The following is a 23141-nucleotide window of genomic DNA, read 5'->3' on the forward strand; positions in this document are numbered from 1 at the left end:
GAGTAATCGATATTTTCATGTTTTATGACATATTTAATTTCAAAAAGGTTAGAATTAAAAATTTTGTAAAATATAAATGCACTAATTTTTTTTTTTTTTTAAATGACTTCAGGCTTAGCCAACTGTCAGAACACACACTCTTATATACCAACTTGTTTTTGCGTTTCTACAGAACGACTTTGAGGTTAGGAGTACTCGCATTTGCCTGGACCACCCGTCTAATGGGTTTTCTCGCCAGTGGAGAGGGAAACTGTAGAAAACCTCTCCGAGTACAACCGGTTTATCGACAGTCGAATTCTAATGGTGTGTACCGGACAATAATCGACGGTGCACATCATTATACTTCGACGTCAAACCTCCCTCTCAGATTATCTCACGTGCCGGAAAAATCCCTTTCCCCTTGTAATTACAAGGAGGAAAGGAAAAAATTTCCCCTTCCACGTGTTGAAGGTCCAATCTCTGAGTGGTACTTCTTCATCATCCGTGCGGTTAATATAGTCAAATAGTTTATTTTTCGCGACGCTTCAAAAATGCTATTTTACTGGTCATTTTAATTTGTCATTTTACCAATTGCTTTATATTGCTCATGGCCAAAAATGATTTCATTGGAAAATTTGACACTCCAATTTACCATTTTCTTAAAAATAAGTGTAAAAATGTTAATTTTTATAAGAGAAAAGATTCTTACAATATTGCGATTTAAGTGCTTGGTTTGTTTAGATTTTTGTTTGTTTACATTTCACAACTTGGACATGCCATTAAGGCTATGTCCAAGTTATGAAATGTAAAAACAAACCAGGCACTAAAATCGCACTATTGTAATAGCCATTTCTCCCACAAAAATTAACATATTTACAGTTTCTTTACAACAATGGAAAATTAGAGTGTCAAAGTATCCAATGAAATCACTTTTGACTATGAGCAATAAAAAGCAATTAGTAAAATAACTAATTAAAATGGCCTGTAAAATAGCATTTTTGACGCGTCGCGAAAAATAAAAATGTTTGAATGTTGTGTTTACCCCAAAACATTTTAATTTGATGTGTCGAAATGTGTCGGAATTGGATGAACAATTTTATTTTGTTCATTCAATAATTTTAATCGACAATGAAGATTTCCAAATTGTAGTAAAAGGCATAGTCCATTGTCTTTTAAATGAGCATTTGAGAGCATTCAAAATTTACACGGAAAAAAATTAATCTCTAAATTAGGGTAATGTCACCTTGAGTGGACCGCCTAAGCTTTTTTTTGAAAAAATTCTTTATGAAAGCAAATTAATCGGAGGTTTCTATTCCATGCTTTAGTTTAGATTCCTAGGTAAGTGTTTACACCATAATAGCTTTGTTTTATTTTTATTTGGATAAAACAATTGACTTTAAAAAAATAGCTAATTTTTAAGGAATGAAAAAAGTGTAACCTTGAGTGGACCACTCCTAAAAAATTGTAAAAGTTATTCTATTTTCTTCAATTTATTTAATATTTCTGATATATTAAAACAAAATTTATGCTTATGCAGCTTCAGACCATATGACTGTGTCGCAATGTTTACAAGTGAAACCACTTTTAATAATTTTGGCACATATCACATCAATATCACAAAAAAATTAATAAAGAACATAAAACATAGTTTCAAACTAATTTATTGTCAATTTATTTTCTTAAAAATGGTAAACTAACATTAAAAATATAAAAAACAGGCAGTCCTCTCATGGTTATAAACAGTGGTCCACTCATAGTGAAATACAACTTTTTATGGCAGCCACCACAATTTTTTTTTTGAGTCAAAATTATCACTTAATTAAACTAAGACAATCAATTTCAATGTCCAAAGTAGTAGGAAAAAAATAAGTTACCTTTTAAAATTAAATTTTACACTACTTTTACACTTCTGAATCACTTTACTCACTGTAAGAGCGACTTCTTTTTTGGTTTGTATTCTTAAAAATGCGTTACATCAAACAATAACGTACATGTTTATCGCGGAATTTAATTTCTTACGGTTTCTAGGTGCGGTGCTGCTATTCGTTTTATTTATTTCATGTTTCCGCTGTCAGATAACTTAAAAGCTCAGGTGGTCCAATCAAAGTGGCGGTCCACTCAATGTGACATTACCCTAGAGATTTAATATATAAGATTTAGGCATAAACTATCACTAGAATCAGATGTGTTAAAAACAAAAGTAAATTAATATTTATTTACTAGGTTACTTATCAAGAAAGTTCTTGTTCCTATTTTAAATTAGTAAAAAACTATATTCATCTCATGACAACTTGACTTTCCCTACTTAAAACACTGTTATTTAATTTTAAATAAAAATAAATTAAAAATAAAATAATATTAATAATAAAATAAAATAAATTTTAAAATTCAATCTAGAAACAGTTTTTCCATCACATCGAAAAAGCGAAGTGTGAATGCGATTTTGACTTTTTTGGTAAATTTTTTTTCTACCGATAGTCGTATAAATGCACTCTAATATAAATATTAGAATATTATAATCAAAAATTCTATTTTACATCATCCGAGTAACGACGGCTGTTTTCGGCACTCACCCAGGGTTAACCCCGAGTTAACTATTATCCAATCATCAAAAACATTCTGTTGGTCGAACCAATCATCATTAACATTCGCCGCACTGCCGAATTTGGTTATTATACCTTGCATAACTGAAAGCATGAGAAAACAACTAAGTTTCAGTCGAAAACAAAATGTGTATTTTCGCATGGTGATATCATTGCGACCTTGGTACGGTCTGCGCATGCGCAAATAGCAACAGAGTTCACGTCGCGAAAATTTGAAGTGTTTGACTATATATCAACCGCACGGACGATGAAGAAGTTTTTACCCTTTCTCTTGTAATTACAAGGAGGAAAGGGAAAAATTTCCCCTTCCGCATGTTGAAGGTCCAATCGCTCTCATGAAACTTCTTCATCGTCAGTGCGGTTGATATACTTAAACAGTTTATTTTTCGCGGCGCGTCAAAAATGCTATTTTACAGGTCATTTTAATTACTTATTTTACTAATTGCTTTTTATTGCTCATAGTAAAAAATGATTTCATTGGAAACTTTGACACTCTAATTTTTCATTTTCGTAAGAAAGTGTAAAAATGTTAATTTTTGTAGGAGAAATGGATGTTACAAAAGTGCGATTTTAGTGATTGGTTTGTTTACCTTTTGGTTTGTTTACATTTCACAACTTGGACAGCTTTGTTAATTTTTAGTAAAAAAGGAATGTTTAAAAATCAAGTTTTGCCATTATGAATTTGTTTTTAAAGAATTTTGAATCTTAAAATGTGTATGTAATATATAAGGGGTAAATTTTCTCAAATAATGTCAAAATTGCAAGTTGTTCGATCAGGCTAATATTTTCACAGTATTTATTACTATGCTGCCGTGTGATATAAAAATTTAGTTAACTGACATTTTGGTGAAAAATGAGTTTTTGGTATCATTGAACTCGTAAGAAAAAACTGCGTCTAATAGTTGTAGTTTAAATTTTTTTGCAAATTATTGTTTGTAAAAAATTAATATTAAAAATCTAAGAAATTGCAGAAAATAAAGGAATATTTGATAAAAAGTTAAGGAAAGGACTTTGCGTAGTCCAAAAAACAAACGAGGCTACGAGCTCGAATGTAAGATTTAAAGGAAAAACTTAGTTAAAGGTATTTGTGTGTTTTTTGTATCAAATAAGTAGTCGAGTCTGAGCGTTGGATTTGAAATAAAAACTTTGCATCTTCAACGCTTGCAATTACCTAAGTTATTCCGTCAAAAAGTCAGTCGAGGCAGAGCCGAACGACTACTTAACTGCATTCGGCTAAACTCGGTTTATCCTCGGGTCGCAAGCAGCAAGCAGCCGTCCCCTTACCACATGACGTCATTGTCAGTTAGGTAAGTTTTTCCATCAAATCGGAGGACCGAGCTCGCGTACATTTTTGTTGAGCAACTACGCAAAGGACTTTACCTAACTTTTTACTTCATATTTGCATTCGGAAAAACACGCAAGTGCATTTTTTCATATAATTTGTTTAAATAATTAATTTTTTATTTCATAATTAAATAAAGCACCATCATTATACCCAGTATGTGAAGTTGAATTTAACAATTTTTTAATTTTTATTAGGGTTCTGAAAGCAAACAGGTTTTCCTTATTTTCTCGTTTCGATATAAATGTCAGTTAACTAAGTTTTTATTTCAAATGGCAGTAAGAATGAATACTTAAAACCACCAAGTATTATGAAATTTTATAAAAATTGTATAGGGGGGATGGGGGTGGAAGATTTTTTATAAGTATGAACAGTGAGTTTTCTAACAAAAAAAAAGTTATGTGCCATTTTTGAAAAACCGACTAAAATTTCGAGTAAGAGTTAACTCAAAAAATTTTGAAAAAACTTTTATACACTTTTATTCCTATCTATAAAAAGGAACAAATTCTGAAAGTATTTTTAATATTGCTAAAATTATCGAAAATTCTTATGATCACTTGGCGTGAAATTGCTCATAATAAAGAAAAAAAAATTGGACCTACTTGTTTTTCGTAGGTTTTTTCCTGCTCTTTCAAATGGTGAAATTTTCTTTTAATTCAAAACTTAACCCTCACTGAAAAAAATAATAGGCAGAATGTGCTTTTTGCTAAGGCAATTTTTGCCTAAGTACAAAAGCAATTCACGAAAAGCAATTGTTTCTTTAAAAAAAGGCAATTTTTGCCTTAGTTAATAAGAGTTAATAAGATAAATTTTTATTTGTACTTAGGCAAAAATTACCTTAGTAAAAAGCACATTCTGCCTTTAATTTTTTTCAGTGCTTTATTTTTTAAAATTAAAAATTTTTTTTAATAACTAACTTCTCGGCTTAATATTTTTTGACATTTTCTAAAGTACATTTTTTTGATTTTTACATTTTTGATGTAAGAAGAGATGATTTTTTTTACCTGAATAATTTTTTATTATTTTAATATCAATATCAAGCGTGATGCACGCATAAGGTGTTGAATATTTTATTTAAACAATCGTTGCAAATAACTGGAATACATTGTTTTAAAAGTAGAATTATATAAACATTTGTTTAAAAAAAATTAACACTTTATCTTTATTTTTATAAATGATTTTCATTTGTTAATAAATTTTTAAAAATATTTATTTATAAAGAGTCAATTTATCCAAAATACTTAGTATTGAGCTCATTGGATGCGGATTTTGTAATGCTTCACAGTAGTTATTTCAGAATTGCGTAAACTTTATTTTGTTGTAAAATATTTCAATTTTTATTAATTAATTAATTAGGGGAGTATAGTCGAGGTCGGTCCACCTTTTGACTTTTGTTTATAACTTTTTTTAAAAATAAATTTGATCAATTAAAGTATATTGTTGGAAAGTCCTATTCAATAGAAATATTTTTTCTGTACAAAGTAAATTGATTGGTTTTAAAATAAAAAAGTTATAAAGATTTAAAAAAAAATTTGTAGTCCAGGTTGGCCCTTACAGTCAAGGTCGGTCCATGTTTCAAATTCAAAGGGCATTACTGTTAAAAAATAAAATAACATGTTAAGAGTTACGGAAAATTGATTCTTTATTATTAAGTAATTAATAAAATTAAATAAAAATATTAATAAGATTATCAATTACATTATGAGTTATTCAGAATTGCAGTTTTTGCAAATGAAGTAGCTCGTCCTGATCTTTGCGCATTTTAAGTACAAAGTGGCCAACTTTGGCAGAAAGTTACATATTACCGAATTGTTCTAACCATAAAGAAATACGTTTCGGGATTCGATTTTTCACTTTGTGTTTCTTTCAACCATGAGTCCCACAAAATTTCTGCATGCTTGCCTTGACGATTTAATTTTTTTTATCTTTTATTAATGGTTTTTCACATGATGCACAAAACTTTTTTTGAACTTTTTTGTACCGACGTCACAGAAAACACTGTTTTCGATTCTCCGAAAATATAATTGAACAAAAAGTTAGGTTTCACTAAAACAAGCTTCGACAAGCATGCGCATAGGTGGCGCTAGTGAACTTGTCCAAAAAATCGCGAATGGCCTACCTAGACAGTGGTCTAACCTCGGCTGTACTCCCCTGATAATTCGAAAACAAAAAAACGTCATTTTTTTCGTTTTACATATTAAAAGTACTCATCTTAAGCTTTCTTTTGGTACAAAAAAAAGAAAAAAAGGGACCTTTATGAATAAAAAATTTTAAAAAATTTTAATTTTCAAATAAAAAGGGTAAAGTTTTGAATTTCAAAAAAAATTTCACCATTTAAAAGATCAGGAAAAAACCTACGAAAAACAAGTAGGTCAAATTTTTTTTACTTTATTATATAAAAGCTACGATTTTTTAGAAAACTCACTGTTCACACTTATAGAAAATCTTCCACCTCTATCCCCCCCCTTCAATTTTTATAAAATTTCATAATACTTGGTGGTTTTAAGTACTTATTCATAGTGCTAAATACTGTGAAAATATTAGCCCGATCTAACAACTTGCAATTTTGACATTGGTACACTTGAGAAAATTTGCCCCTTATATATTACATACACATTTTCAGATTCAAAATTGTTTAAAAACAAATTTATAATTGCAAAACTTGATTTTTAATCCTTCCTTTTTTACTAAAAATTAACCAAAAAAATTAAAATGCGAAAATTCATGCTTAAGAACGTTTGGTGCATATCGCAGGCGTGTTTACGCGAGATCGATATCTGTGCACCTCGAGACAAAAAATTCGATATTTCAGTTAGTTTTAAAGTCTCCAGGGATTTTTTTTGGATAAAATTCTAGAGAAGATAACGAATCCAAATATTATAGTTACAAAAAAATCGAAGGCGTTCTTATGCCCAAAAAAAATTAAATCAAAATTTTTTTTGACTTTTTTCCGCCAAATTTTGGATTTTTTTAAATATTGCACTTTAAATTGTCAGATAATGAACTATTACTACCTAAAATATAAACAAAATCTAACTAAATGGATAAAAGTGATTTAGGAGTGAGACGATACACTGGAAAATACTTTTTGTAGGAATTTTCTCGGATGCCCTTAAGGACATGTTTTTTCTAGTTAAAAAATCCTGTAAAAAATCCCCTATAAGATTATGTATAATTTCATAAACAAGGTCATGAACATTTTTATGTACAAGATCTTGTACGTGATCAGTTATGAAAAGTGGACATGTAATCATACATAATCACACACAAAAGTTTTACGTTATAGATTATTTACTAGATACCTTAAACTAAGAAACGAAACAGAAAACAAAAGAAGAGTTCATTTTTAATAATGGAAAATATTTTATTGTTACAGGATTTCTATCCTGGGATAAGGACAGTTGTCATGTAGATCTTGAAAAAGAATTACATGCTCTCATAGGACAAGCACCTGAAGGTGAAGAAGCCAGGAATGGTGAGTGGATTTTTTATAACAAAAAGTTCGAAATAACACTGAAAATGTAATAAAATAATAAAAATAGTAAATATTAATAATAGTAATAATTACAATATTGACCATGACTACGGCATGTAATTCCATTTATTCGCTTGGTCGGTAGAGACAGTGCACTGTACACACTGTTAAAAATCAGACTCCAAGTTTACACCAAAATGTTTGAAAATTTAAGTGTTGTAACATGTAAGTTTGATTTCATTACGTGTTCAACACCAGTGAGTTTTAAATAATGCTTTTTAAATCCCAAAAGTGTGAAAATACAATTATTTAGATTGAAAATTAAACTTTCTGGATTGAACGTTGTAAGTTCAATCTCAAGAGGTGTGAATTTGTAACTGCCCTGGTTTGAAAAGTAGTTCTGTCTCTTTCAGTCTCACGTACAGAAGGGAACGAGCGTTACTGACCGATTATAGCAATTTTGATTTCTCTGCGAAGCAGTCGTGAGTTTCCAAACAGTTTCTTTTTCGCGTGCATTTATATTTCTAAATTTTTCATTATACTATTATGAATTAACAAAATGAATTCAGAACTAAGAAAAGTGCTATTTGAGGGTAAGCTCATGTAAATAAAAGTGCCGTGCGAAGGAGAAAAACCGTCTTATACAGAGTTCTTAACTGCAGGTAAATATTAATAATTTCAATTATTGTTAACATTTAATTAATTACCCAACATTAATATTTATACTGTAGAAAACAATGCGATAAAATTGACCATCAATATAATTTATGCAGGGAATATAGATATAGATAAATTCAATTTTATTTCTGACATAACCACAAAAATTTACAGCCCTGAGTTTAGTTTATGACTTTAAATTAAAATTTAATTTTTTGTCCACATTTTTAGTACAAAATAAGACAAATGTCACAGATGAATTAACAGTCACTGATGAGGATGGTGTTATAATTGAAGAGGACACATTTGAATATTTTGAAGAAAAAGTAATTTCTGTAATCAAAAAGAAAGATTTTGGTCAAGGTTTGTTGATAAAAACAATATTAGAAAAACTTTAAGTTTACAATTTTTGTGAAATTTAAAATAGAATGAAATTAATTAAAAAAACTTTCAAACATTTTTTAAATCTATATATATAAAATCAGACTTTTGTCTGTACATTGCTCAGAACTTTAAATTTCGCACATAATTATTCGTTTTAGGCATCAAGGATTCCAAATATACCAATAAAAAATTTCGTGTATGTATGTATGTATGTATGTATTTATGTATGTATGTATGTATGTATGTATGTATGTATGTATGTATGTATGTATGTATGTATGTATGTATGTATGTATGTATGTATGTATGTATGTATGTATGTATGTATGTATGTATGTATGTATGTATGTATGTATGTATGTATGTATGTATGTATATGTGTGTCGGTATGTCACAGAATCTTTGTTCGCGCATCACTTAAAAACGGCTGAACCATTTGAAACCAAGTTTGGCAGAATGTTAGACATTGGGCCAAGGAAGGTTTATAAATTTACAGATTTGAAAAATATTAATTAGAACGGGAAATATTCAATTTTTTCGAAAAATTCAAAAACCAAAAATTTTCAAATTTTACATTTTTTTAAAAATGCTTTCAAACTTTCTATAATTGAGTATAACATGTTATTTAGTCACATTTTAGAATAGTTTTGCCAAAAATAATGTCCTATAACTAAGATGTAAGTATAAATTTTTTTTTTAAATTCAAAAAATCGAAATTTTTCAAATTTTATATTTTTTAATGAATTGCTTTTAAACTCTCTATAATTGAGTATTACATTTTATTAAGTCAAATTTTAGCATAATTTTTCCAATAATACTGTCCTATAACTAAGATGTAAGTATAAAAATGATTTCGAAAAATTCAAAAAATCGCAAATTTCCAAATTTTATATTTTTTAATGGACTGCTTTTAAACTATCTATAATTAATCATTACATGTTATTTAGTCACATTTTAGCATAATTTTGCAAAAAATAATGTCCTATAACTAAGATTTAAGTATAAAAATGTTTTCAAAAAATTTTAAAAATCACAAATTTTACATGTTTTGATGATTTGCTTTTAAACTCTGTATAATTGAGTGTTACATGTTATTTAGTCATATTTTAGCATAATTTTGCACAAAAAATGATATGACCAAGATGTAAGTATAAAAATATTTTCCATATCAAAAAATCGAAAAAATTATAATTGTTATTAATTACTATCAAGTTTAATTCAGTAGTATTTTTGGGGTTATTTTTATTTTATGAAAATACTCTTTTTTAAGAAAATATGTTATATACCAGTACCAGTCTTTGACGGGATTTAGTTTACCATAATAGAATTGACAGAGTGTCTACCAATTGCGCGGGGAAACCGATAAATAGCCGGGAGTTTAATTTGACCAGGAAAAACCGGGAATTTTCTTATCAAATTAAAAAAGTTTTATTATATTAATTTGTTTTTAAAAACTGCTTTTTACTTTAATTTTTATTGTCTAATTGTCTAATTGTGACATAATTATTTATAATTAGACTGTTCTTTGACTCTAAAAGCTGGTGTAAATTTAGGATTAATTTTTAATACATTAATTGCAGTACTACAAACGCACAAAGTACTACAAGTTGCCAAATACTGTTCCTGAATATCAAATTTGATAGAAAAAAATCTGTCACTGATTGAAATAGTAATATTTTCCTCACAAAATAGTTAATGGTAACTACAGTACCGGCCAAAATTGTCAGTCCACCCATTTTTGAAGGAATGAAAAAAATTTTTTAACATAAAATTTATGAAAACTCAAAATTTTTTTGGTTTATATTTTGAAAGACAATAAAATTTTGAAAAGAATAAGACCTCACAGAAGTTATTTGACCAAAATTTGTAGAAGATATTCTTAAAAATCGTCATTTTCAATGTTTTACAAAAATTTGAATAACTTCTAAAATAATGAACGCTTTTTAATAATCTTAGGCTTATTTTAAAGGTCGTTTTCTACGGAATAAGCATTACTTATAGGCATTAACCTGTAATTTTTTATTTGGAATAAGCATGACGTCAAAGTTGGACAAAAAAATTGGAAAAATTTGAAATAAATTTTTTGTACTAAAAACTATTCTAGAACATATATAAAACATGATATGGTGAAGATTTTTAAAGAAAAGTTAATAAAAAATATGTTTGAATTTCAAAAATTATTTTTCTTTTAATAACATTATTTCAAATTTTTTGAATTTTTTTGTCCAACTTTGACGTCATGTTTATTCCAAGTAAAAAATTAGAGGTTAATGCCTATAAGTAATTCTTATTCCGTAGAAAATGACCTTTAAAATAAGCCTAAGATTATTAAAAAGCGTTCATTATTTTAGAAGTTATTCAAATTTTTGTAAAACATTGAAAATGACGATTATTAAGAATATCTTCTACAAATTTTGGCCAAATGACTTCTGTGAGGTCTTATTCTTTTCAAAATTTTATCCTCTTACAAAATATAAACCAAAAAAAATTTTAGTTTTCATGAATTTTACGTTAAACAATTTTTTTCATTCCTTTAAAAATGGGTGGACTGACAATTTCGGACGGTACTGTAATTATTAGTTTTTCCCAGTAAAATTTAATTCCCGGCTATTTCCCGGTTGGTAGAAACCCTATCAAATGTATTAGCCGAAACTAAAATCCGTCGAAGACGGGTCCGACAGCTAGCACCCGCGTGGAAATGAAAGTACGGGCAAAGTCCATCAAAGTACAGAATAGTATGGGCAAAGTACAGTAAAGTACGGCTAATGAGCGTTTCCCATACTTTGGAATGTGCATGGTTAACAACGATATTTAAAGTACAGGGACAGTTCGGCAAAGTACGGGATCAAGAAAATAGGATTTTCGGGAATATTTTCGAATAGAGAACTACACCAAAGTATTAGAGGCCAGTTTTTTGGGAAATATTAAATCAGAAAATTCAAAATCTAAATCTTTAGAGTTCGGCAAAGTACGCGAAAGTACAGCAAAGTATGGGAGAGTAAAAAAATAGTTTTTTTTACTATTAAATCTGAAAATTGAAATTCTGAATTTTTGGAGTTCGGCAAAGTATGGGAAAGTACAGCAAAGTATGGGAGGGTAAAAAAATAGTTTTTTTGAATAATTAAATTAGAAAAAAAAATTCTGAATTTTCAAAGTACAGCAAAGTACAGAAAAGTACAGCAAAGTATAGGAGACTTAAAAAAAGTGTTCTTTTTGAAATCTTAATTAAGAAAATTTAAAATCTGGAATTTTGGAGTTCGGCAAAGTACAGAAAAGTACAGCAAAGTATGGGAGAGTAAAAAAATAGTTTTTTTAAATATTAAATTAGAAATTAAATTCTAATTTTTTGGAGTTCGGCAAAGTACGGGAAAGTACAGCATAGTATGGGAAATTTAAAAAATACATTTTTATTAAAATATTAAATTAAAAAATAAAATTCTGAATATTTGGAGTTCGGCAACGTACGGGAAGGTACAGAAAAGTATGGGAGAGTAAAAAAATAGTTTTTTTGAAATATTAAATTAGAAATTTGAAATTCGGAATTTTTAGAGTTCGGAAAAGTATGGGAAAGTACAGCAAAGTATAGGAGATATAAAAAATAGTTTTTTTTGAAATATTAAATTAGAAATTAAATTCTGATTTTTTGGAGTTCGGCAAAGTACAGAAAAGTAGGGGAGGGTAGGCTACATTGAACCGGGTATTTTATAAAGTCCAAGAACTAATTAAATTTTACAAATTCTGATCAGGTTTTTGTATCAAAATTAAGCTAAAGTACTCCTTTAGTTAATACACACGTTACAAACACAAATTATTATGATTAAATAATAAAATTTAATTTTTTTTTAACAAGTTACACTTTTCTTATTTTGAACGATCTGTGTCTACATTGAACCACCTCTAATAAAACACTACAATTTACTTCAAAAATAAGATTTCCACTTACACATTGTAAAAAATCTTATTTTTCACTCAAAAAAATAGAAAATTGTTGTTAAAGAGTTATTATTTGTTAATATAGGAGATTAATATATTTTTATGTCAAGTTAGGTAGGTAAAGTGACAGTTTGAGTTTATCTCGTTTACAATTGTGATGAAAGCATGTCTTCCAGTATTTTTCTTACTAATTTGTAGAGCAGACAACTTTACAGCTCTTAAAATTGAAAATTCTTTGCTTTTTCGGGTGGTTTAATGATGCTGCACTCCCTGTATTCACATGACATTCGCAACAAAAATTGTTTATAATAAATTTATGTAAGAGTTAAAATTCTTTATCACATCGGAATATTGAAGTTGACACCCTAAGCGAAATAAATCACAAGTTTACTAACTTTTAAAACTTCCTATTTAAAAAAAAACTTGATTATATTTCCACAAAATTTTTTGTTTTGTAAGTGAAAAACAGTTTTTTTAGTTTTTCTTTATAAATAATAAACCTACGTGCCCGTAATTTTTGGACATAGTTTGTTTCAGTAAAACTAACTTATATATTAAATAAGAAAAAATTTCACTCAGTCATTTCTCAGAAAATTGAAGTGGTTCACTGTTGACGCTGGTTCAATGTAGCCTACTCTCCCCTACATCAAAGTATGGGAGAGTAAAAAAATAGTTTTTTTTGAAATATTAAATTAGAAAACAAAATTCTGGATTTTTGGAGTTCGGCAAAGTACGGGAAAGTACAGCAAAGTATGGGAGAGTAAAAAAATAGTTTTTTTTTAAATATTAAATTAGAAAACAAAATTCTGGATTTTTGGAGTTCGGCAAAGTACGGGAAAGTACAGCAAAGTATGGGAGAGTAAAAAAATATTTTTTTTTTAATAATTAAATAAGAAAAAAAAATTCTGGATTTTTAGAGTTCGGCAAAGTACGGGAAAGTACAGCAAAGTATGGGAGAGTAAAAAAATAGATTTTTTTGGGAATCTTAATTAAGAAAATTTAAAATCTACATGTTTGGAGTTCGGCTTTGCCTAACTCCAAAAAATCAGAATTTCAATTTTCAGATTTAATAGTAAAAAAAAAATAATTTTTTTACTCTCCCATACTTTGCTGTACTTTTCTGTACTTTGCCGAACTCCAAAAAATTAGAATTTTTTTTTCTAATTTGATATTTCAAAAAAAAACTATTTTTTCACTCTCCCATACTTTGCTGTACTTTTCTGTACTTTGCCGAACTCCAAAAAATTAGAATTTAATTTCTATTTTAATATTTCAAAAAAACTATTTTTTACTGTCCCATACTTTGCTGTACTTTTCTGTACTTTGCCGAACTCCAAAAATCCAGATTTTAAATTTTCCTAATTAAGATTCCCAAAAAATACTTTTTTTACTCTCCCATACTTTGCTGTACTTTTCTGTACTTTGCTGAACTTTAAAAATTCAGAATTTTTTTTTCTAATTTAATTATTAAAAAAAAACAATTTTTTTTACTTTCCCATACTTTGCTATACTTTCCCGTACTTTGCCGAACTCTAAAAATTCCTAATTTCAATTTTCATATTTAATATTTTAAAAAAAACTATTTTTTTACTCTCCCATACTTTGCTATACTTTCCCGTACTTTGCCGAACTCTAAAAATTCTTAATTTCAATTTTCATATTTAATATTTTAAAAAAAACTATTTTTTTACTCTCCCATACTTTGCTGTACTTTTCTGTACTTTGCCGAACTCCAAAAATCCAGATTTTAAATTTTCTTAATTAAGATTCCCAAAAAAACACTTTTTTTACTCTCCTATACTTTGCTGTACTTTTCTGTACTTTGCTGAACTTTAAAAATTCAGAATTTTTTTTTCTAATTTAATTATTAAAAAAAAACTATTTTTTTACTCTCCCATACTTTGCTGTACTTTCCCGTACTTTTCTGAACTCCAAAAATTCAGAATTTCAATTTTTAGATTTAATAGTAAAAAAAAACAATTTTTTTACTCTCCCATACTTTGCTGTACTTTCGCGTACTTTGCCGAACTCTAAAGATTTAGATTTTGAATTTTCTGATTTAATATTTCCCAAAAAACTGGCCTCTAATACTTTGGTGTAGTTCTCTATTCGAAAATATTCCCGAAAATCCTATTTTCTTGATCCCGTACTTTGCCGAACTGTCCCCGTACTTTAAATATCGTTGTTAACCATGTACATCTCAAAGTATGGGAAACGCTCATTAGCCGTACTTTACTGTACTTTGCCCATACTATTCTGTACTTTGATGGACTTTGCTGGACTTTGCCCGTACTTTCATTTCCACGCGGGAGTTAATTAATTAAAACAGAAAATATGTGATTAAAAAATTTTTTAAATGTAATGAATTTTATTTTATTAAAAAAATAATTAATATTTCATTCAAGTAGGCCTCAAACTTATTTTTAAAATTTATCTGCCTTCTTTTAGAGGAGTTCAAGTGATTCTTGACACTTTTCTCAAAAGTAAAGGCGATCTTTCGGAAATTGCATTAGATTCTTTAATTAAAAAACCACAAATTGATGAATTTGTAAGTTAATTTTATAACATTTTTTAACACTTAACAAAGAAATTTCATAATATTAAATTTGATTAATATTTTAGAGTTTGCAAGAAGAACTTGAAAAAATGCCAGGGGGATAGAGTTAATTGATGTATATAATAAATTAAATGATTTCGATGTAAAAAATCGCCGACAATTAATTAACATTGTTGTTCAACTTATGAGGTCAAAATGTGGACGACAAACAATTCCAAAAAAAATTAAAATGCAATATGCTAGCAAACTAGTAAAACTTTTTCCCACATTAGAGGACAAACATCCAGTATACGGTTACGTACGTATTAATTGTAATGCTCATAATTTATTTAGGGGAAGGACCAATGACATCTCTATAAAGCAATGACATCTCTATAAAGAAAGTTAAAATTTACATTTTTCTAAAATTTTAAGTTTTATTAAAAAATATTAAATAATTAATTATTTTTTATTTAATTTTTTATAGTATATTATAATTTAAAAGTTTTAAATATTAAAAATTGTCAAAAAATGAAGCATCTACAAACAACAAAAATATCGATAAATTGATATTTCATTGGCCCCTTCCTAAAACACTAAATGAAATACATATTATTTCATGAAAATGAAAAACTTTTCACTCTTACAGAACTAAAATTTTTGTCCTAATTAACAACTATTTTTCTTTTATTAGGAAGCATTTTTTAATCCAGATACTGGATTGGGATTCTTTACTTATCGTCTGAAAACAGTTAACAGAAATACAAATTATCAAAGCAAGTCGAAAGCTGTTGTGGAAACAATCGAGGTTGAAAATATTCCGACCTTTGTCTCTGAAGAAGAATTGCAGGCAAATTTTATTTATAGAGTTTTAACAAGAATTCCATTTTAGATAAACCTGGATTTTTCATTAATGCATCTAAATTTGCATATGAAAAACTTCCCTTCGATGCAAATATTACAAATTTTTGGTGAAAGTACAAATTCTCAAGAAACTAAAAAAAGAAAAACTGAATTAGGAAATGATTCAGGTTCGTTTTCAATGCTCTTGTCAATATTAACAATTAACATTATCTACTGTACTCATTTTTGAAAGAAATTATAGAAAAAACTTTCAATTTAATTAGATATTTATTAAGGTAAACTATTTAATTAATTTTTGCATAATATTATTATCAAAGTTGATTAATTTCTGATGAATTTTAAAACCTACAATTTTATTCGAAAACTGTTTATTAAGAAAAGTGTTTAAAACATAACCGCAAATGAGTATCGATTTTTTGTTGTTTTATTGTAGATATTTTAGATTGGCATGAAAATACACAGGCTATTTTGACTTTATTAAAACAAGTACCTCCGCCAAGCAGGAGCAGAGGTCGAAAAAAAGAGATTTTTGGATCCGTTGCAGACATTCCACTTAAATTAATTATCTTTTCAAAGGCATGTTGCGAATATTTATCTTTTTATGTAAAAAATCTAATTGAGCAATAATATAAAATAGTGATTGTAAGTTTTAATAGTTCTAATATTGTTTTGCAGACAGGAGTTATTTTGGAGAATGTTAAATTGTATACTACTCAACCGTGCTTAGTTGCAGTCGGCCCACGGAAAAATCTGATTAATAGCTACTTCATTGCCTTGGAAGGACATTTTATCCCAACTGCAGCTAATAATTCTATTGAAGCATTTGACGAGTTATTCAAAAGTCATTTTGTGTTTAACACGAATTACGATAACGATTTAAACAATTTTTATCATTTCGCTGAATTTGTCTTTTATGGATTAAATCCAAATATCAGTTTGACTCCTACAATGCGAGAGATTCGTAGAAAGCTTTCAAATGAAAATTAATTCTTCTTTTTAGAAGATAAAGATTACAAGTCATTTCGTTTTTAATTTAAATGTTAAATCCCGTTTTAACTGATTCAATCGGTATAAAAATGTTACTTCGTTTAAATAGTTCATTGTTATTCAAACAGTATTGAGAATTTAAGACTGCTTTAAATTTCTCTGATATAACTAATATATTGTCACAGTAACGGTTATATTTTTAAGATAGAATATATCTGTCGTAGGCAAATAGAAGAATTCGTCATTTAGCTAAATGCCTAGGCAATTAGCTAAACGGCGCCGAATAGACAAATGAGCTTCATTATTACTGTTATTCGTCTATTCGCCTGGAAGGATTAGGCAATTAGCTAACTGGCTAGGCATTTAGCTATTCGACAAACGCAGTTTAGGCAAATAGAAGAAAATGATATATTGAAAAAATATTTTCATTTATTGAAATATTTGTTATTTTATTTATTATTACAAGGTTGGCTCTGATGACAGCGCGAGTTGCATAAATGCATAGTGTTCCTGACTTGCAACACTCTAGAGAGTAAGAGAAGTATTATTATACTAAATAAAATTTCGTTCTTACATGTTCCTCTCTAACATTTAATAAAGCTATTAAATTTATTTTGTTTCGATTATTGTTTACAATTTATCACGATGTGTATTTTTGTACACGGAAAAAATAAATTTAGCAGATTTTACGAAACTGTTACGGAGTCGCGGATACAGCTTTTTACGAAACTGAGTTTTGTAAAATGTAAGGAATGTTTCAGGATAAAGTACAAAACTTTCGTAGTTTATACTGAATATTTTTGAAATTTATCCGGAAATATTCCTTACATTTTACAAAACTCAGTTTCGTAAAAATCTGTATCCGCATCCGTAACAGTTTTGTAAAATCTGCTAAATTTATTTTTTCCGTGTAATATTTATTAAAATATTAAACTTATTTTCTTTCAATCTTCTGTTTACAATTTATAGCTCATATTTAACGGAAAATAATGCAAATAAGACGTTCCATCATTTCAATAAATGAAAATATTTTTTCAATATATCATTTTCTTCTATTTGCCTAAACTGCGTTTGTCGAATAGCTAAATGCCTAGCCAGTTAGCTAATTGCCTAATCCTTCCAGGCGAATAGACGAATAACAGTTATAATGAAGCTCATTTGTCTATTCGGCGCCGTTTAGCTAATTGCCTAGGCATTTAGCTAAATGACGAATTCTTCTATTTGCCTACGACAGCTTTTTTTGTTTTATTTGTCGATCAAAGTTAACTACAGTTAATGAAACGTGTTCTCACCTTCGTCGAAAATATGGTTTGTTTGAAGGTAAACTTTTATCTTTAAAATGTTGCACAGATTCATGTCAACGGATTTTTCAGAATTATAAAACTTTCCACGAACATCTTCAAAATCATTTAATTTTCGAAAGCAACCCTTTAAATCTGTCTAATATTGATGATATATCACATAAAAAGGAGCAAAATTCTAATATCGTAACAAGTGTTAAAGCCAATCCAATTGAAATTTTAACCGAAAATAATAGAGAGTCAGTAAAAGTTCTAAAAACCGCGGAATCTCAAAATTTAATTGAATTCTTCAATTGAAAACATAAGTTTTCAATCAAATTTAGAACAACCTGTTACACATTCTGCTATACGTTTCGTTTCACAAACTGACGATATTTTAAACAAAGATGTTCAAAGTGAAAAGCAAAGCGAAAGAGAGAATTTATTTCAAAAATATATAATGAACTTAGATTCTTCAAGCAAGCCTAAAGCAACAGTTGATAAAATTGTTAAAGAAACTGCAATTCTGTTAGATAATGTATTTGACGATATCGGAGATTTATATTCCAGCGATCCTACTTCTTTTCGTAAAAATCTTACTTACTTACTTACCGAAGAAAAAAGATTAATTTAATAGATGAAAATTTGATTAAACCAATTTACTTTACTATTGGTACAAGAACACGGGAGTATTATGACCAGAAAACCGGTGTTTATAAATTAGTACCTGTTCCGTGTAAAGTTGCTTACATTCCGATATTGCAAACTGTTAAACTCGTATTGTCAAATAAGTATGTAATGCATGAAATTTTAAAGGATACTAATCAAGATACAGAACTTATTACAAGCTTTAGAGATGGTTCATATAATAAGAGACATTTGTTGTTTAAATTAAATAAAGGTAATATTGCTTTGCTTTTTTACTTTGACGAATTTGAAACGGTAAACCCTTTAGGTAGTAAAACGGGAGGTCATAAAATTGGTGCTATTTACTGTACATTTCGCAATTTACCAAACGAATTTAACGCTTGTTTAGAAAATATTATGTTAGTTGCTCTCTTTTATTCAGCAGATATTAAAACTTTCGGTTTGTCTAGTATCTTACGCCCAATAATTGATGACCTAAAAATTTTCGAATCTCGAGGCATTGTAATTGGGGAGTATACGATTCGTGGTACTATAGGTGCATTTTCCTTTGATAATCTTGGTGGCAATATGTTGTATTGCTTACCTGAGTCATTTTTCAGAACATATTATTGTAGAATTTGCACGGTTTCTTACGAAGAAGCAAAAAGTATAATTCTCGAAAAGGAAGAGTATTTGAGATCTAAAATTTTAAATCCGCGTTGTGAAGATAAAGATTTTTCGCGAACTATTGGCTGTAAAACTGAAACGATATTTTCTGAATTAAGGTATTTTGATCCGTTTGACTGTCCTTCTGTTGATATAGCACATGACCTTCCTAAAGGTATAGTTCAATTGGAAATTAAATTGTTTTTAAAAGAGTTGATTGAAATGCGAAAATTAATAAAACTTTCAGAATTGAATAAACGTATATAGTTATTCAATTATGGAATTAATGAATCAAAAAATAAGCCCAGTCCAATAGTTTTGCATAAGGATGGCAACAGAATAGGCCAACGAGCTGCTCAAGCTCGATGTTTGTCCATTTATCTATCTCTCATATTAAGTGATGTATTAAAAACTGCTTACGAGAATTCTGACCCCCTTATTCAAAAATGGGAAGTTATCAAACTCTTGTTACAAATCATGCAAATCGTATACTCTTCCATCTTTTCTAAAGCTATGATTTCTGATTTAAGAGAACTGATATTCCAGCATCATTCTTTATTTTTAAAGTTCTTGGGAGACCACTTACTGCAAAAACATAACTTTCTATTGCATTACCCGTTAGTAATACAATTACTGGGACCACTAATATTTTTATGGACATTGCGTTTCGAAGGGAAGCATAACTACTTCAAAGATTTAGTTCATAAAACGAAAAATTTTATAAATGTTATCAAGACATTGTCAGAACAACACCAAAAATTTATTTATGAACAGTGGAACAAATAGTTTCCGCGAAATCAGAGAAATATGTTTTTTTTGAAGAATATCTTTTAAAAAACGGAATTGATAAAAGTTTGTCAAAAGATTTTCCGAAATTCGTTTATAAAGTTGAAAAATTATTTTTTCGAGTTGAATATAGGGTTGGATTTTTTATAACAAAGAAGGAAAATTCATAGGAAGAGTTTCCACTCTTTTATAAAATTGTGAGTTTATTTATAGCTAACAATTCAGGCTATGCGATTTGTGAACCATACGAAACGGTTGAATTCGACGAAATATATTTGGGATATAAAATTGAAGAAGAAAAAAGAATACCAAAAGTGATATGTGACTTAAAGACTTTGACGCATGTGATCTTGTACGAATTTCATCAACCATATATATATTTTTTGTGCGCTTTTTTGATAAAAAATCAATTCTTGCATATGCGATTTTGCTACCAGAGACTTTTTTCTCGGCTTTGCATCAGCTACAAGTTTGCTGTTGACAACTTTTTGCCCAACCCAAAACTTTTCGAGTTATTTTTTAAAAAATGTCAAAAAACTAAATTTTTTACAAACAACTTTTCTTTATAACATTTTTTTAAAAAAACTTTTGGGTGTACTTCCAAACTTTTTTTTTAAGTTTTTGGGCCCGACCAGTTCTACTGTGTTAAAAAAATTTTATTGATTTTTAAAATTTTAAAACTTTTATAAAAATCTATAGTTTAGAATAAAACAAAAAAACCTTTCAACTGTTTTTTGAAATTTGAAATTTTCTTTTTTGCATTAGAACAGAATATTACAACATTTTAAAAAATAATTAATAACTAAAAATGCGTTTACAATAAATTAATGAAACTTACACTGATTACACAAAGTAGTTCACTCTTTCAAATGAAAATATTTTCATGATTGTAAATTTAAAAATTTCATATTTTCAATAATAATTTTATAAGCAATTTGAATTATTTATATGTTCTACCCCTCAAATTGCATTGAATCTCATAGGCAGTATACTCAGTAGTTATTATTATTTTATTATTTTTCTTATGTAAAGCACCTAAAAACTAGGGTTATTTTTAAATTTTGCAAATAATTAAGTTGTTTATAAAAACATGAAGATATTTTATGATTTGATCAATTTGAGCAGCAGTTTATACAAATAATTGTTGTTTACAAATAAAGGGCTGGCTGCAATAAGGGGACGAACGCGTGGTTGAAAGGGATAATATTAGTCAAGTAGCAGTGAGCGGCTTAAGGCTTGTCACTGTTACCCAACTTGTATTTTTAAAATATTGTAGCTTCTTCAACAAACCATGTTTCTGCGAAGATAATTAGTAGTTAAAATAATTTCACATTTTCGATCAGCAAGAACAAAAATTTGCATTTAAGTTCACTTAATCTCGCAATTATCAGCAAACAAAAATATGTGATGTGACCGCCTAAGCTTTTTTTCTAAAAAATTCTTTATGACAGCAAATTAATCGGAGGTTTCTATTCCAAGCTTTAGTTTAGATCCCTAGATAAGTGTTTATACCATAATAGCTTTGATTTTTTTTATTTGGAAAAAACAATTGACTTTAAAAAAATAGCTAATTTTTAAGGAATGAAAAAAGTGTAACCTTGAGTGGACCACTCTAAAAAAATTGTAAAAGTTATTCTAAATTCTTTAATGTATTTAATATTTCTGATATATTGAAACAAAATTTATGCTTATGCAGCTTTAGACCATGTTTGTGTCGCAATGTTTACAAGTGAAACCATTTTTAATAATTTTGGCACATATCACATCAAAATCACAAAAAAAAGAATAAAGAACATAAAACATAGTTTCAAACCAATTCATTGTCAATTTATTTCCATAAAAATGGTAAACTGACATTAAAAATATAAAAAAAGGCAGTCCACTCATGGTTATAAACAGTGGTCCACTCATGTTGACATGCAACTTTTTATGGCAGACACCAAAATTTTTTTTTGAGTCAAAATTATCACTTAATTAAACTAAGACAATCAATTTCAATGTACAAAGTAGTAGGAAAAAAATAAGTTACCTTTAAAAAATGAAATTTTACACTACTTTTACACTTCCGAATCACTTTACTCATTGTAAGAACGACTTCTTTTTTTGTTTGTGATCTTAAAAATGCGTTACATCAAACGATAACGTATATGATTATCGCGGAACTTAATTTATTACGGTTTTAGGTGCGGTGTTGCTATTCGTTTTATTTATTTCACGTTTCCGCTGTCAGATAACTTAAAAGCTCAGGTGGTCCACTTAAAGTGGTGGTCCACTCAATGTGACATTACATTACCCTATTATAAACAAACGGAGGAAATGTTCAAAAAAAGTTAATTCTGCTTGAAACTTGTTACTCGGGGGTTTTTGAGGTCGCTGATGATGAATATAACCTTATTTTTTGAAAATTCAAAATGGCGGTTCCAATATGGCGGATGATAAATTTCAAAAATGATATTATTCTTTTGAAACAAATATAACCTTAGATTTCTATAATTCAAAATAGCAGATTTAATTTAAATAGTAACGTCCTTCAGCTATTGGAAAATTAAAAATTAATACGATGTTTTCTGCACGGAAAAAAATTAATCTCTAAACTTGAAATAATATTAATTTCAAATCCACTGAAATATAAGTGAATCTAAATTAAACATTATTGTCACAATTACTGTGATAAGTTGTGTTTGATTCTGTCAAACTTTATACCAGAAAAGGCCATAAATTCGCATCTCTGATTTAGAGATTTGTTAATTTCACAACTTTTTTTATGTGAATTACATTGTGTTTTAAGTTAATCAGTGACAAAAGAGATTTAAACCATTTTAATTAATTAAGTATTAATTTTATTTTCAAATATCCAAATAAAAGTATTGTGTTTTAAAAATATCCAACTACTTTTTTATGCTTGTCAATGTATAGTTCATACAGGGAAAACAATATAAATATTTTGTGAATAATTCTCACTCTAAATTGTGATAAGTTATACATTCTTATTATATCGAGTAATTACAAAAATACGAATTAT

The 23141-nt window shown here is 28.1% G+C and overlaps 1 protein-coding gene across 1 annotated transcript in view; it reads left to right on the forward strand.

The window, feature by feature from the left end:
• Positions 1–23141, forward strand: part of LOC122504709 (microtubule-associated protein futsch) — a 333942-nt gene that overhangs the window by 289439 nt on the left and 21362 nt on the right. Inside the window, exon 3 of the mRNA XM_043615915.1 lies at positions 7301–7399. Within this exon, the coding sequence (XP_043471850.1) occupies positions 7301–7399 (99 nt within the window). The remainder of the gene's footprint in view (positions 1–7300; positions 7400–23141) is intronic.

The sequence above is a fragment of the Leptopilina heterotoma genome, unplaced genomic scaffold, assembly GCF_015476425.1.
Source record: "Leptopilina heterotoma isolate Lh14 unplaced genomic scaffold, ASM1547642v1 Lhet_311, whole genome shotgun sequence".
Taxonomy (NCBI): Eukaryota; Metazoa; Arthropoda; class Insecta; order Hymenoptera; family Figitidae; genus Leptopilina; species Leptopilina heterotoma.